This window comes from Ammospiza nelsoni, chromosome 1, assembly GCF_027579445.1.
Source record: "Ammospiza nelsoni isolate bAmmNel1 chromosome 1, bAmmNel1.pri, whole genome shotgun sequence".
Taxonomy (NCBI): domain Eukaryota; kingdom Metazoa; phylum Chordata; class Aves; order Passeriformes; family Passerellidae; genus Ammospiza; species Ammospiza nelsoni.
The window spans coordinates 80236912-80254343 of NC_080633.1; the positions used below are offsets into that span (position 1 = coordinate 80236912).

At 34.5% G+C, this 17432-nt stretch overlaps 1 protein-coding gene across 1 annotated transcript in view; it reads left to right on the top strand.

The window, feature by feature from the left end:
• The window catches only part of DNAH5 (dynein axonemal heavy chain 5), a 116415-nt gene extending 99723 nt beyond the window's left edge, over positions 1-16692 (top strand). The window contains exons 66-79 of the mRNA XM_059470251.1: positions 760-1003; positions 1986-2100; positions 2563-2753; positions 3574-3695; positions 4463-4612; positions 6229-6474; positions 7751-7970; positions 8564-8769; positions 9538-9741; positions 10353-10568; positions 11386-11598; positions 12993-13145; positions 14879-15110; positions 16490-16692. Of these exons, the coding sequence (XP_059326234.1) occupies positions 760-1003; positions 1986-2100; positions 2563-2753; positions 3574-3695; positions 4463-4612; positions 6229-6474; positions 7751-7970; positions 8564-8769; positions 9538-9741; positions 10353-10568; positions 11386-11598; positions 12993-13145; positions 14879-15110; positions 16490-16641 (2664 nt within the window). The 3' untranslated portion in view covers positions 16642-16692. The remainder of the gene's footprint in view (positions 1-759; positions 1004-1985; positions 2101-2562; positions 2754-3573; positions 3696-4462; positions 4613-6228; positions 6475-7750; positions 7971-8563; positions 8770-9537; positions 9742-10352; positions 10569-11385; positions 11599-12992; positions 13146-14878; positions 15111-16489) is intronic.
• Positions 16693-17432: the final 740 nt, after the last annotated feature.

The window sequence follows — 17432 nt, forward strand, 5'->3', positions numbered from 1 at the left end:
GGATTTTTTTCTCTGAAGGACTAATTTATATTGTATTATTTTTAAAGATTAATTTTAAGAATGAACTGAAAGGACTGTTATAGCTGAAAAATATTTTTCTAGAGATTTCAAGTAGCTGTTTTTTTAATGTAAAACTCGATTTACAGTTATCCATCTTCTATATTTGGGCACTGGAAAAGAATCTAGGTACATAGACCACCCAGATTATATTACTAAATGTCTAAAATAAATAATTCTAGTGAAGTAACTCATACTTTCTTAATCAATGAAGCATTTTAGTGAGAGGCTGAAATTATCACTGTTTGATGGAGGAGTATTGGCACTTCTTGAAATATCTGATGCTTGATTTGATGACTAAGCATGGCTATTGAGACTAAGTTTTCAATATGGCAATTGTAAAGCAAGGCATAAATGAGGATAAGATTACATGGCATAAAATCCTATGTCTGGAATGGTGTTTGCATTTTTCCTTTCTGAAACTAAAGACAAACAATTGTGAACTTGTTGTTCTTTTAGGGCATTATACAAGCATCTTCCATAATATTTGTAGAAATTATTTTTTAATGCCTACTTATGTAGCAGGTTCAGATTCTGGCAATTTATCTTGTGTTAGAAATACCACTAGAATTCTTTCCTCAAATTAATTCAGTTAGTCTTGACCTACACTGTTTTAGTAGGATGAGTATTTTTAAGATAATTTTTTTATTATTATTTTTGATTGCTCTTCTGTTTCCCAAATATTACCATGAAATCCAATAGGAATTAGAGAAAGAAAGAACTGATCTTATTGAAGACGTGACTTTGAACAAAAGGAGGATTAAAGACCTAGAAGATAACCTTTTATTTCGACTTACAAGCACTAAGAGTTCTCTGGCAGATGATGAGACTCTACTAATTGTATTGAATAACACTAAGAAGACTGCTGAAGAAGTAACACAGAAACTGCAAACTTCTGCTGAAACTGAAGTACAGATCAATTCAGCCCGCGAAGAGTACAGACCTGGTGAGTGAAGGTAGTCAGAGAAGACAAATAGCTAGACCATGTTTTTAAAACATCAATACTTAGGGTAAGAGAAATTGTGGGATGAGATCAGGAAGAGCAAAATTGGTGGGAGAGATCTGTGTTTTCCTGTAAGTAAAATGTATCCAGGAGATGTCCTATTGAGCTATAATGGAGAAAATAGTCAATGCTATGCCTCATGTGGAATTTACAAAATTGAGTGAATTGTTCTCTTTGTAGACTTCCCATTGCTTTATAAACAAGCATATCAGTCATTAGGGTGTTTAGGTAAGTATATGTTTGAGTTCAACATGTTGACAGAGCTTATATAACATTAAGTACTCTCTATATCTGTTCTGATGAATACTTCACCATTTATTCTTTCGTTATTACAGTCAACAAATTTCATGAGTCTTTTAACTGACAGGTAATAATGTGAAAAAAACAGGGCGAAAAGTAGTTCTCTGTAATTGCCTGCATTCTATGAAATTTGTAAGATGGTACAGTTAGTGTACCAGAAACATTGCAGATTTTGTAAAACCTTTGCATTTAAAACTGAATGACTACTGAAAAGAAGTTAAATCAGTGCTGGGTAAGTTAAATCAATATAGTTCATTTGAATTTTATGAGAATCTTGTAAAAGTCTGTAAAAAGAAATTTGTTTGGATACTTAAACAGTATTTTAAACAGTCATAATTTTTATGTGTTCTGCTGATGATCTCAATATTGCAGGTCTCCAAATATGCTTGTATTTGAAAATTGGACTTTACATAGTTTACATTAATTACAGAAAAGATATTTTTCCCCCTGATGTATACATGAGGATAAAATGAATGATTTTATTATTTTTCTGGCAAAAAAGAATAGAGAAACTTGAAGATGTTCAGTTATCATTAGTGTTAAAATCAGTGTACATGTTTTGGAGAGTTAAAGAGTTCAGCTCTGCATTTCTGCTTTGAACAAATTTTTCTTTCCCTCTCTTCAGTTGCAACTCGAGGTAGCATCTTGTACTTCCTTATCACCGAGATGAGCATGGTCAATGTCATGTATCAGACGTCGCTTCGACAGTTTTTGGGGCTTTTTGACCGCTCCCTAGCCAGGTAATTTAGCTAACAATAAGTATAATTTGTATTTACCCAGTCCTGGAGGTGCCTGTAGTACAGTAAAGTTTTATTGTAAACTAATATCAGAAAGAAGACTCTTGCTTCTTACAGTCTTGACCAGGAATTGTCAGCTTAAATACACATAAAACTTTGTCAGTTAGCAAGGCAAAGACCCTTCTAATGTACTTACAGTCCTTCAAAATTTATTAGATAATAAAAAACCATTATACTGCATTGATTTTCAGCTGGGCAAAAAGACTTGATAAGAAAGGATTTTTTTGTTGTTGCTGTTCCTTCAATCTGGAAGTTATTTCCAGTTTGCTGTCTGATATTCTGTTTGTGATCCATTATTTTTCATGTTTTGAAAATACTGGACCATGGCCTTTTTCTTTTGCATAGTATTCCCTTTTATAAAGCCTAAGAAAATCAACTTTCAACTGCAGACCTTTCTTCTAACAGGTCTACCAAGAGCCCTATAACCAGCAAGAGGGTTACCAATATTATTGAACATATGACTTATGAAGTATTCAAATATACTGCCCGAGGACTCTATGAGGAGCACAAATTTCTTTTCACATTACTGCTTACTTTGAAGATTGATATACAAAGAAACAGAGTGAAGCATGAAGAATTTCTGACACTTATTAAAGGTGGGAACTATGAATTATAAGGAGAGCACATTATTATTATAGAAAATTTATGTATTTGTATCTCCTAGCCAGCATGCTCCTTTCTTTTTGCACATGAGAAACCACTCAATTGTAAGAATATGTGTTTATCATTCTGATCTGGTGACAGACAACATTGTATGGCTGTTCTAATTTATAGCAGCACACTGAATATTGATGAATATATCTTTGTAATCATGAGAATTTGAAAGGAATATTGTGGTCTGCTGCTCAAATATCATCAGGTATGTGTTTAACTTAGAAAAACCATTATTGTACTAAACAGAGTAACTGCAGCAAATAGGAGCAGAAAATGATGCTAACATTTTAAAAGAACTTAGTAGTCTCAGCTGCATATAACAAGGTCATGGCTTTGGTCTTAACTGCATACAAACACTGAGTTCACTTAAAAGTTTGGATCAATTTTGTATTAGCTTTTCAAGACAGTTTACAGGCAGCATTTATTTATGGATTATATGTGTGAATTTTTCCATGTTGAATCTTCAGAATATCTTTTCCCATAAAGCCTTTATTTCCAGGCACATTGCACAAAAAACCAGTAAAGCCTCAAAATAGAAGTTGGTCAATACTTCTATTTAAGGTACATAATATTAAAAAATAATATTAACTAACCAAATTGCAAACTCGGCTTAATCAAATATGGCATGATTTTGTAAGGTAGAAAACCTCTGTAACATCATGATTTAAAAACTGGATTATTGTATTTGTTTTTTCCCTCTTATTTTGTTTATTTTTCTTTGTCTCTCCAACAGTACTAATAACTAATTTCAATTTCTTGCAGGTGGTGCTTCCGTAGACCTTAAAGCTTGTCCTTCTAAGCCGGCTAAATGGATTCTGGATATGACTTGGTTGAACTTGGTAGAGCTCAGTAAGCTTGAAGAGTTTTCAGATATTCTTGATCAAGTACGTAAGAGCTTTTGAAAGTTGATCTCTTATTTAATGAGTAATTTTCTGGTAGCTATCAAGCCATATGGTGGAAACTGATTTATTTTATGGAAGAGTAACAAAAGTGGCAGCAAATAGCCACAGTTATGGCCCTGACTGCTTAGCAACCGATGTTGATATAAAAACTCAACCACTCCCAGGAAAATAAGAATAGTGTAGAGTGTTCACACTTTATAAAATTATAATATTTTTGGATTGGGATTCAGCTTGCCATTGCCCAATTAATACATTACAACTTTATTTTATTCTAGTTATTGCATTATCTTGCACCCATGTTGTGCTTTCTTACACTATATTTTATGATGCTTCTTCCAGTATTTCTCTGGTTACATGGAGTAAATGTTAGGGAGAAGGTACATGCTCCACATGCTCTCTCATGTGGAGAGTAATTGTGTACTTGCTGTTCTCAAAGCTGTGTCTGTGGCTAGCTATCCATATTCTGACATAGCTATGCTGTTATATCAGACTATAACGTACTGATTAGTAGCTCCTGTTTTCAGAATATGAATACTCCAGGGTGCTGCATTCTACAATAGTATACTTATAATCTGATATTTTATCCTGTCATTTTTAATAGCCTTATTAAATTTGTGGAAGAATATCTCTAGACAAATGCTTGGGTGCGGATTTCATGTCTCTGACTCATAAAAATTTGTGACCTAGTGGCAGTGCAAATATGACTTGTCTGTTTAGTGATATTTGCTGCTTTGATTGTATAATTGCAGATTTCCAGAGAAGAGAAACAGTGGAAACTCTGGTTTGATAGTAAGAATCCCGAAGAGGAATTGGTGCCTAGTGGCTATGGTCAATCTCTGGACTCCTTCAGACATCTTCTTCTTATCAGATCTTGGTGTCCTGACAGGACCATAGCTCAGGTATATTTATATAGCCTAGATGGTCTATTCAGATATCATTAGAATAATAGTTTTCAGATTGCAGGTTAGTACTATCTTATATAATGCTAAACACCTTTTTGCAATGGACCTTTATGTTGTATTTTCTGAAATTCTTTTCAGACCATTTATGTATTTATTACAAGGGCAGTGAAAACAAAATTATTCCAATATATTGAGCAAATATTATCCACTGTGGTGGATATCACTGTGGTGATTTCTGCTGGAATAATATGTGTTTATCCAGATTTTCTTTATTAGTTCAGAAGATACTTTTGGCTGTCCTTGCTTACTCACTAGAATTTTAGAAGTGTCCCCATGTTCGACTGAAGTCCAATATTTTAATGAACTTGACTGGTTGAGGGAAAATTGAAAATGATTTAATTAAGAAAATATTTCTTGCATGGAAGAATTAGAACCACTTTAGAAAAATCTTTAATAAAGTCTGCTCAAAGCTCTCAATTTAAAGACATCTATTAAAAATTACAGAACTGAAGTTTATTAAATAGACCTTTTTTAAAGAAAAAGAATCTTCTAGAAGCCTATTTTTAACTTTTATGTTCTTTTCCAGTACAAAAGACCAAAAAATGATAAAATTATTGGCAATTCAGAGCAATTAATGATGATTTACTGAAATTGGAAGTGTGGTATTAATTTTATTGATACAAATCTTTAGACATTGTGATTGGATTCAGAGAAAATCTCACCAGTAATTGGTGTACTGCAGTCAATATGTTCAGCAGTACTCTATAAAGAATACCTCTATGATGTATGCTATGTGTCTGAAACAGATCACAAAAGATTAGTTCCTCTCTACTGCTATTGGGGCAAGGTAAACATTCATCTTTTGATGGTTTTATGAAAACTGATAGTTTATCAAATGCTCAATGCTGAATGTCTTTTGTCTCTGAGAGGTAACCCAGAGGTATTAAGGGGAAGATTTATCCAAGACAAGAGATGTGTGGGGGGAAAGTACAAAAAAGATGATCTCAACCTGTTTGAAAGAGCCTTTTCTATTTCTTTGTGAAAAAGAATAATAATCTGGAATTTTAAAAGATAAATAAAGAAGGGATAAGAGATGGTTTTCACCTGTTCCTTTGGATAATCTACTTAGTGATAGTTATTTTAATCATTACTACTGTTAATTCATTGCTTATTTAACTGTGGAGGTGAGAAAGGCCTAAGTGATTTGGAGCCCATCTTTGGTCCTTTTCTTCTATTTTTCTAGATTTTGATGCTAAGAGTTGCACTATCTAATGGAGATATCCTTAAATCATTAAAATTTTTCTAAAGTTTTAGAGAAGTTATTATTTTTATTATACTCTAATTATAGTTATTATATATAAAATACATGCAGATATATGTAATATAATAATTATTGAAAAAATTAACTGGCTGTATAAGGCTGTAAGAAATAACAGCTTCAAAGACACTATGATGTGCTGACATGGAAAAATAAACTTGTTGCGTATTTGTATTTTTGATATAAATTTTTAGCAGCCTTTGGTATTCAGTTGAATTTTTGGTAGCATTTACACTGGGAAGAAAGCATTATAAAATGGTTAGGTCACCAGTTAAATTTACCCTTTTTAATACAGGCAAGAAAATATATCACTGACACTATGGGGGAGAAATATGCAGAGGGAGTTGTCTTGGACTTGGAGAAAACATGGGAAGAGTCAGATCCACGTACTCCCCTCATATGCTTTCTTTCCATGGGCTCTGATCCTACGGACTCAATAATTGCTTTGGGAAAAAGACTGAAGACAGAAACGTGTTGTGTTTCCATGGGCCAGGGGCAAGGAATCCACGCTCGTAAACTCCTACAGCAAACAATGGCTCATGTAAGCAACAAAAATATGAACATTTTCCTCTCTATATTAAACACCTAGAAATAAAAATCCTGCCATGGGATAATGTTACTTGGTGGGTAGTTAATGCTGATGCAAATCCCTAAGTTTATTTGTATGAGAGTCCTAAGCAAGAGAACTGTATTTTCACACTCCTTTGGTTTGCTATAACAAGCTTCTTGATACTGAGCAGATACTTTTCATTGAAAATGGAGTGCTTTTCATATAAAATGCAGTTTTATAGTTGATTGCAGACTGATGGACATAGCTGAATTGATTTTTTGGGGGTTTTTTTGATTATATTACCAGTAAATATTCTTCTGTAGGCATTTCAGATTACATTTTCAATTTTTTATTTTCAGTAATATGGATGTATTTTGTTAAATGAAGAAAATGAATTCCAAATATGCAATTGATAGTTACATAAACTTGAGAAAAACAAGGTAGTATAGCAAGTTGTTTCATATTACTGTAGTCTGAATTTGGACTTGTGAGGGACAGTCTGGTAGCACAGGCATTTTGCAGGAAGAGGAATTAAAGAACAAAACTATGTGTATAAGAAACTTGAGATGTTCCAATTTGGCATGCTTTGTGCATCAGGTGATACTACTGCTATGCCTGCTGATGTAAAAATACTGATCTCACTCTCCTGTTCTATGAGCTTCTTTATATAACCTGTTTTAGTTCTGCTTCAGATTCTTGTTTGATAACTTCACATAAGGAACTAATTGACCAATCAAATGAGAAGAAACCCATTTAAAAACAGGGCAAAGGAGCACCTTTTGTTTAGTTAAGAGAAATGCAGTTACATTGCCTCACAAGCCCTCTTAGTGAAGAGGTATATGAGATGCCTATAAAAGAACTAAGGTAATTAATATAAGAATGTTTGGCATCTATTGATTGATAGTAGTAGATTAGTTATGTATGCTTATTTGGTTATTTTCCAAGCCTGGGACACTTGTGAGGAACAAGGTTTAGCAGGTTGCTCTATGGAGCTACTCCTGAGCTCCCTTATGTAAGTCAAAATTTATCATTTTCTATCAGCACTGTAGTCATGACAAGTTATGTTTTAAATGTATTGAAATGGAAAGGGTAGAGACTATTTGAAAAGACCAGATGAGACAAGTAGAAACCACTTGTTCAGGTGAAAAAACCAAATAAGCTAACACCATCTTCAGAAGAAACAGCCCACAGCTTAGCTCCCTTCAAGGAGTGATTTCAGTTTTTGAACAACCTTGATAACTTTTAAAATTCTGTTGTTTGAAACTAGGGAGGTTGGGCACTTCTGCAAAACTGCCACCTTGGACTTGACTTTCTGGATGAGTTAATGGACACTGTAATAGAGACAGAGACTGTTCATGAAAGCTTTAGACTGTGGATGACAACTGACATTCACAAACAATTCCCCATCACCCTTCTTCAAATGTCGATTAAGTTTACCAATGAACCACCTCAAGGGCTCAGAGCTGGACTAAAGAGAACATATAGTGGTGAGTGCTAGTATGGTAATGATTTAAAATTAAATTTTGGACTGTGATACTATTGTGTAGTCATGTTAAACTGGTAGTAAATGTAAGCTAATATGAGGAACTGTTCACAATGATGCCAGGGCACATCTTAGTTTTTGTTTTGAAAATTAAGAAGATGATTTGCTGACATTCTTTTGTCAGAATTAATTGGATAACAAAACAGGGAATGCCTTTTCTCAGGTTGGCTTCTAGTATGTCAGTTCAAAGTGTTTGAATTTTTAATATTCTGTCTTTTGGCAGAAAAATGATATGGTTGGCTATCAATTGCTCTTTACGCTACATAAAGGATTCTGTGCAGAAAGCAACTTGATGTGAATTCAACTATTAGCAAATTGTGTTTTTTTCTCCCTGAAGTTTACTCTTTTAATTTGAACAATATAATAACATGCTTTAAACTGTCTCCAGCACAGAACACTTTGTGGGACAATAATTTACCCTTGGGAAAGGCAGAGAGCCAAGTGAATACCTCTAGAGTGATATTTTAGCCCTGATTTCAAGTAATTTTGAACAAGACAATTACAGTGATTCTCATAAAGCCCATTTGCAATCAATAGGTGTCAGCCAGGATTTATTAGATGCCAGTAAAATGGTGCAATGGAAACCACTGTTGTTTGCTGTAGCCTTTCTGCACTCCACCGTTCAGGAAAGACGCAAGTTTGGCTCTCTGGGTTGGAATATTCCCTATGAGTTTAATCAAGCTGATTTCAATGCTACGGTGCAGTTCGTTCAAAACCACTTGAATCGCATGGATACCAAGAAGGTAATTAGTGATTTTGTGAGAAAGGTGGATTAAGATGATGGGTCTTTCTAGTAGTGGAATGTATGTAAATGCTTCCTAATAACTGAATGACAAGAGTGATTTTAAATTATTGTTTTACCACAAATATTCAATACTTCAAGTATATCTGTCTCTACAGCAGCAGACTTAGACTTGTAATCCAGTGCATGTTTAATTTCTGTATTAACCTCAACATTTAAAAAAAAACCCACTTTTCCATCCATCTCAGAAATGTAAACCTTAGCAGTATAGACCTTCTTTTCAATTCTAATTAAGTCAATTAGTTAAAAAGGGATATTTCAAATACTCTTTTGTTTAAATCTATTTTGAGTAAAAATAAGCTTTGCCCCCCCCCCCCCCCCCAAACTTTGCAGCATGAAGAAATCAAAAGTTGTTTTAAATGATTATACAAGAATGTCTCCTATGTTTCTCACTTTCATATGGTCAGTTGTCATACAGAGAGGTCTGTGGCAGAGCAAGTTGCATTTGGCATTTTAAGTGAAAGGAGAATTCAAATATATATGTAACCTTCTTGCTATCTTCAAGATGCTCTTGAATTTGTTGGTGAATTCTATTTCGAGAAATCCTTGCAGGTGTTCTGGGAATGCAAGACTATAATGAAAAAGAATAATAGGAAAGTAACTTTCTTTCAAGTGGGACAGACATGGTACATCAGCTGTTTTTTCTAAGGCAGATCTAAGTAAATAAGAAGGGGATTGGCTGAAGTCAGTGCTTTCTGCTTGGTTTTAGGGGATCTCTTGGAGTACTGTTTGTTACATGATAGGTGAGATCCAGTATGGTGGTCGTGTGACAGATGACTTTGACAAAAGACTCATGAACACATTTGTAAAGATTTGGTTCAGTGAAAACACATTCAGTCAGGAATTCAGCTTTTACAAAGGATACTGCATACCCAAATGTACTATGGTGGATCAATACCTTCAGTACATACAGGTTGGTAAATGAAAGCTAATCACTTGTTTCTCATAAGTTCCTAATTCCCTATAATTTTTCTCTTTTTTCTGAGTACCTGTATTTTGTCTTTCATTCACAGAGTTTTAAACTGATTTCTAGCAGTTTGCACATCTATTAATGACAGCTAATTATTGTTATCAATGTTATCATCTTCATGACAGTAATATGCATTTTCTTTTTCATGTGTTTTGCTTGTGGGATGTACCTAAAGGCACAAAGTTATTCAAGAGGGCAAAGAATGGAGTCCAGACATTGGGTACAACCTCTTTGAAATGAAATGTCTAGATATATGAGAGTAAAAATTTTTTTATTAAAATAGCATATCATTGTTAAAACACAATTTGTTTGGTGTGATTTGGACTGGGGCATGACAAATAGACCACAGCAAGTTATTTGGCATAAGACTATTTGAAGAAATCTAGCTTGTTACTTAACAGTAATCAAGTTTTTTTTTTCCTGTTTTTTATTTGGTTTTGTTATGTGTTGAGTTTTATGTTTTGTTTTTTTTTTGGGGGATTTTTTGGGGGGGATTTATTTTTAAATTTGCTTCTAAATCTCCAGTTGTACTCTTCTTATATTTTACTATGTAGAGCCTTCCTGCTTATGACACACCAGAGGTGTTTGGTTTGCACCCCAATGCGGATATCACCTACCAAAGTAAAGTTTCCAGAGATGTATTGGACACCATCCTCAGTATTCAGCCTAAAGATAGCTCTGGTGGAGGAGGTGAAACTCGAGAGGCAGTTGTAGCCAGACTGGCTGATGATATGCTGGAAAAACTTCCTGCTGATTATGTACCATTTGAAGTGAGTGAATGAAATTCTGGCAAAAACATTTGCTCCATCTTGCCTTTTACGGATTTAAAAAAACCAAACCAACAAGCCCAAAACCCCAGAAACTTTTCTAAAAGCATATTTGAATCAATTCATACAGGCAATATTTTGTATTTTAAAGAAGTTTGGCCAAGCTATTAATGTTTATAATGAAGTCATTACATGTGTGCTGAAGTGCTTTTGTAAGAACTTTTTCAGAAATATTAAACCTGTTAATGCTTAAGTTGTCATTTGCACAATGGGGGAGGTAGGATCATCAGCTTATAACAGAGGTTGTTGACACTATAAAATTTCTAGTTATGTTCATGCAGCTGTTTATTTGTTAATTTAACACTTTTGATTAAAAATGTATCAGTGAGTTTGGTTAGAATACAAGACTGCCTGGTATTGTGGTAGTTCCCAGGCATTGCTGCTGTGTTGAAGCAAAGTAGCTGGGGCAAATACTCTTGATTGGTTTGTTCAAAAAGAACCTCAGAACTGCTTGCTGGAACTAAAGCTGAATTCTTTGAACTAAGGTAAACAGCCTACAAGCTCTTTCAGTGGCATTAGCTCAAAGACTAAATCATGACTTGGACTGAAAACATAGCCAGTCTGAACATCACAGATTCCTCTTGGAACAAATCCTGTGTTTCTCTCTCACAGATAATTCACGGGAGGCGCCAAACTGACCATTTAAGCTCATAAATAAATTATGTTATGTCTCAAAGATTACATTGGGGCCTAACATTGACATAAATCCAATTTTGTTTTTTTCACTTCTATTGAAGGATCTTTGGTTTTCTACCAACAGGTAAAAGAAAAACTAAAGAACATGGGACCTTTTCAACCTATGCACATATTTTTGCGACAGGAGATTGAACAAATGCAGAGAGTTATTTCTTTAGTGAGAAGCACTCTGACTGATCTAAAACTTGCCATTGATGGGACAATAGTTATGAGTGAAAATCTGAGGGATGCTTTAGACTGCATGTATGATGGAAGGATTCCTGCTAGCTGGAAAAAGGTAGGTGTACATAACTTGTTCTGGAAAGAAATAAAAAAGCTATTTCTGAAGACTAGATAAAACTGCCAGACTTAGAGTAAACATTTTTTTCAAACTGTTTTTCAGAAGTGTTAATCAGAGCTGTGCAACTGCTGGAATAGATTTTGTGCTAAATTAAACATACTCAAAACAAACCTTCTTTCATTTATGAAAACTGAAATGAATGTGAAGGATGCAGCTATGTGCCATTTTTACATATTGGCAGTATGAAAACCTAGGGAGAGGAGAGAAATTTAAAATGTGATGATGGATTTTTAAAATTAGCACCCACATTAATGACTAAGATGGTGTTATTCATTGGACATATATAATTATTGGACATCCTTATCTGGGTTAAGTAGAGGTGGCCTGTTCATCTTGGTCAAAATCAGTGCACTTTGACTTGGAGCAATTGCCACATAATTACAGAATAGTAGATGCTGGAAAGGACCTGTGGAGACAGTGTAGTTTAATCACACTTTCTAAAGCAGGCTCAGTTAAATCAGGTTTCCCAGGAGCCTCCAGAATCACAGAGGTGCAACCCATTCCACTATTTGATCACCTTCACAGTAAAACCCAACCAATCAATCAACCACCAGCCAAACAGAAAACTCCTTAAGTTGAAACAGAATTTCTGACATTTCATCTTGTTCCCATTGCTTTTTCTCCAACTACTGAAAAGGATCAGGCTCTGTCTTTTCTCCTCCACATGAGATATAAACATATTTAAGCCTCCTCTAAGCCTTCTCTTCTCCAAGCTAAACAATCCCAGCTCTCAGCCTCTCCTTATGGAAGAGAAATTGTTTTCAGGGATAATTAGACCTGTTAACAGCAACTGATGGGAAGAATTTTTTTTTTAAAGAAAAGGTGGGGTTTTTTTTGGTTGGTGTTTGCTTGTTTTGTTTGTACTGACAAAGTGTTTTCATGGTAGAAAAACTTGATGTAAACAGATGCTTCACAACACAGCTATATCTCTCCATTGTCCAAGTTCAGCTTTTCTTAGGTTTTATTCAGAAGCATAAAAATGCAGAACAGTCTTACAGAAATCATGTTGTCTTGATATATTGACCTTTCAATTATAAAGACATGTATGCAATTTTTCTTTTTAGCTTATACAGCTGTTTAACCTTGCAAAAATGTCATAAAATGGACAATTCCACAGAGAGCATTAAACATGTAAATTGAATAGTAGACATGAATTTAAACAGAGAAAGAATTTCCTTCAGGTTTCGGTGGGACGCAAAGTTTAAGCATCAGGTTAAAGTTAAGATGATCTTCAAATATGCTTTGCTAATAATATATTGTTTATTACCATGGGAGGATGTAGCTTTTCTTGACAGCAGTATGCTATTTTAAAACATGTTTACTGTTTTTAGGCATCTTGGCCTTCCAGTACACTTGGTTTCTGGTTTACTGAGCTTCTAGAAAGAAACCACCAGTTTTGCAAATGGATTTTTGAAAGTCGACCCAACTGTTTCTGGATGACAGGGTTTTTTAATCCGCAAGGATTTTTAACTGCAGTGAGACAGGTAAATTGTGTTTGAAGTCTTATTCTGCTTATTTTTTCACATACTTTTAAAAATAAAATGTATTGTCTGATGAAGGATGAGTTTATACACATGGAAAGATATGTGACTGTGTAACATTTCCTGAGTGAACTGTTCTCCCTTCACACATACTTGGTTAGTATAACAACCACTAATGTGTTAAATTATGTGTCCTGTGTTGACCAAGGCCCAAGTAAGTAGAGGCTACCTCACAACATTATTAAGGTAGACTAGAAAAACATAAAGTCTCATATTTCCATTGGGATATCTCTGAGAATGGCCATTAAGCCCATGAATTTGCCTTTTCCCCCCATGTCTTATGTTCTGTGTTCAGTACTTACCTGACTGGAGACTGGGCTGAAAAGCTATTCAGAATTAGTCTTACATTTCACTGCTGCTGTTCAGTAGCTGATTAAGTCTTTCTTCAGGAAGTGGGAAAGACTTTCCTTTTTATTAATGCATAGAAGAATAATATTTGATGTGTTTGCTAATGCATGTACATTGGTTTGGTGATTGTTTGGCTGTTCAGCAACTTTTTTCCTTTAAAAGGAAACAATAAATGCCTGTGTTGGTCAGCATAAAGGGACATACTGGAGACAGTAAGCATCTAGAATGTGAAAAATTATAAAAGAGCACTCAGGTGAAAATACAATGGGACCTCAGGAAAATAAAAGCCCAAACTTTTGGAGAAGAGAATGAAGATTTTTGATGTAGGAAAAATATCCCCTCCTACTCTGAAGGTCTGGGTAGTGTGATCTAAAATTTCAGGCACATAGCCTTGGAATTATGTAACAAAATATTTCTTTTGCGTGAACAGTCCTAAACTGGGACTGTCTTTTGCATCCAAGCTCATGGAAAAGGTTTACTAGCAGGGCCCAAAACAGTTGGAAACTACAGAATTTTCTGGTTCCGTAAAAAGGAACTGTGGATATGTAACAACCTAATAGGCCAAGTAAATACCAAAGTGAGTTTCTGGGCTTTGATGTGAGAAAGAGAAAGATCCACAATGATCACTGAGCTATAAATCTTGAGTTCTTTTAGATCATCCATGTAACTGCAGTACAGGGCAAGCATTCATTCCAGTTATTTCAAAGAAAGATTTTTGAAGCCATTGGAAGACCGTGATGAAACTTGGGTTTGCCACAACTTATTTGCATGGCATAGTCTAGAACTGGGCAACTGAGAGTTGCGTGTTGTCCAGTGCATCAACTAACAGGTTTTTTTTTGCAGTCTATTTACATAGCTTTATAGCTGAGTGAGTTTTTACTCATTAAGAATACAGTTACTGAAGAGTAGAGGTGCAGGAAAAGGAAGGTAACTCCAGAAAATATGTTTCACTTACCACATGGAGGTAATGTTTTCTCATCTCATCAAATATGTGAAATTTTTGTGTTCACAAGAGCTGGCTACCATTGGCATTCAGTGGTTGTGTTACTTGGTATCGTTTTAAGATACTTTATATAATAGAAAGAAATTAAAATCAAATATAGTGGCAAAAGTACTGAAAGCTTTCTTGTAGTGCGATGCCATCATTCCCTTAGAGAAAAGTCAGACTTCTGTGAACATGGATATTGTAAAGGATTGGTGGTTTTTTTTTTTTTGTACTGAAGATGATATTTTATGACCATAAAAATTTATTTCTAATAACTGCTGGGAAAAAGGGTTCTGAGGTCATGTGAAAATTTAACCACCTAACTTTTGTCTGGTTTGGGCAGGAAATAACGAGAGCTAACAAAGGATGGGCTCTTGACAGTGTAGTGCTGTGCAATGAAGTCACCAAATGGATGAAGGATGATATCACAAGCCCTCCTTCAGAAGGTGTCTACGTGTATGGGCTGTATTTAGAAGGAGCTGGTTGGGACAGAAGAAACATGAGACTGACAGAATCTAAGCCCAAGGTGCTCTTTGAGCTGATGCCAGTTATAAGGATATATGCAGAGAATAACAGTAAGTAACAGTATTGTAAAGGATGTTATTTCCATTGGATTCAAGGTAACATTTTATTTAACTGCATTGGAATCTTTTGGGCTTGCAGGGATTTTGTGAGGCTGTTACTAATCATTCTATACATAGCAAATCTCTTTCAAGGTGGAAGACTTCCTAGACTTCCATTGAAAATATGTTTCAGGCTTGCTTCATAATTGATAGTAGGCACTTTTCCTAAGATTTAGATAGGTCTCTACATGTGGTCTTAATGGTGTTAAGAACTTTATAACAGGTAAGCTGTATGTACATATTGACAATATGTGTCCTAGACCTAAAATGCCATTTTTCTTATACATGATCTGTGTAGCCTCCATAACAAAAATCTAAATAATCTTTCACTCATACCAAAACTGAACGTAATTTTTGTATATATATATATATAAAATATATGTATATGTGTATATACAACATACAAGATACTCATGGATTATATACACACACACGCATATACATATATACATATGCAGGTATATATTGTGTTTATAGATAATATGTTTATATATATATATAAATACATATGTATACACACATATATAATATGTATATTTATAAAAACTTTTCTTCCCAGACAAGTCTGACTTTGAGCTCATGGAAGCAAACAAGAGGTGGAGTGAGGTCGTGGGAGATCTTTTGTCTTTGAGGTGGTAAAGGAATGGAAAGAAAACTTAGGAGGCTCAAGGACAGTGCTGGGAAAATATGTAATTTGTCTTAATGTAATGAGTTTTTGCATATAGGATAGGACATGCTGTTGAATACGGATATAAAACAGAACAGAATAATCCACTGAAGAACATAAAATTGGAAAACTTTGTTGAAAAGCATTCCATCCCTAAAAGCAAGTCTTGCTAACATGCTATTTTGCATAGCTAATGTTTTATAAAAGGCATGATCAGCGGCCAAGATACTAAATAATGAATACTGAAGTACTGAGAATGACTTGACTACTGTTCTAATTCTGCAGTGAAGTAGTTGATGACTGGTACTCTCAAATATGAAATATATTTCAAACTAAGTTTGTAAGTTACCAGGTCAAAAGTAGGGAAATTTTATTTTGGCATAATACATTGATAAGAAGTAATGTTTGGTGGGCAGATTGAACCAATAAGAACACTAATTACTCTAGTGTCCATTTACATATATTGGTTTGCATCAGTTCCTAGGTGCTCATGTTAAACCTAAAGATTTCAAACCATGTATGTCCTTCAACTGGCAATAGCAAATAGAAGGCAGAGTACTATTGAACTTGGATTCAGTTTTCCATTTGCCTTATGATCAATCCCTTAGGGCCCCATTTTTTCAACTTAGTTTAATTGCTCTTTATGTCTCTTCTGTCTTTTCAGCTGCAAAGGATCCACGTCTGTATTCATGTCCAGTCTACAAAAAGAGCAGTCGAACAGACCTTAATTACATTGCTGCTATGGATCTTAGAACCCGACAGCCTCCAGAGCACTGGGTACTGCGTGGAGTAGCACTTCTGTGTGATGTCAAGTAATGCTAAAAAAAAAAAGGTTTCCAGGAGTTATTTTCTGATTTTAAATACAAACATTATTGTGTAGTTTGATACACAATGAAACACTTCTAAAAATATTATTTCTAAATCATAGACTCCCATTATGGTGTTTTTATAAAATTTTTCCCAATAAACCTATACAATAGGCTTATAAATGCTACATCTTATAGTGGTGTTAACTTTGGTGTCTTTGAAAAATCATGACAAATATTTAGTGCTCCTATCATTTATGTGTGCATAAGCACTCCTCCTCTCTGCTTAATTTTACCTTGAATAAAGATTAATTGATTTGAAATTGTTACTTTTTGGTAGTAAATATTCTTGTATCAGAACTTACCTTCAAGAAACTAAATGCAAAGCTTTTTTTTTTTTTTTTTTTGTGTTTGTGTATCTATGGAAAACTAAGCCCTATTGCTCATTAATATTAGTTAAAATTCCTCAAGATTATGTTCCAAGATTTATTTCCTAGTTGATTGTTTGCTTGCTGTATAAATAAAGAAGGTAAGGCTGGAAAAATATCACGCTTTTTTCACTTCTTGGACAACAAATTCATTGTGTTGCATAGGAAAACAAGCATCTGACAGCTGCCAAAATTTCTTACCATCTGGCTCAGGACTTATAAATATATAATGGATCCGAAGCAATACATAAAAATGAATGGGTACTTTTTGTGTGCTACTGTACCAGAATTGAGTCTTTTGTCATCAGTGTTATTAGCAGATGGGGCTTTCCCCTTCCCCTCCTTTTACTTCTTCCTTTTTTTTTTAAATTTT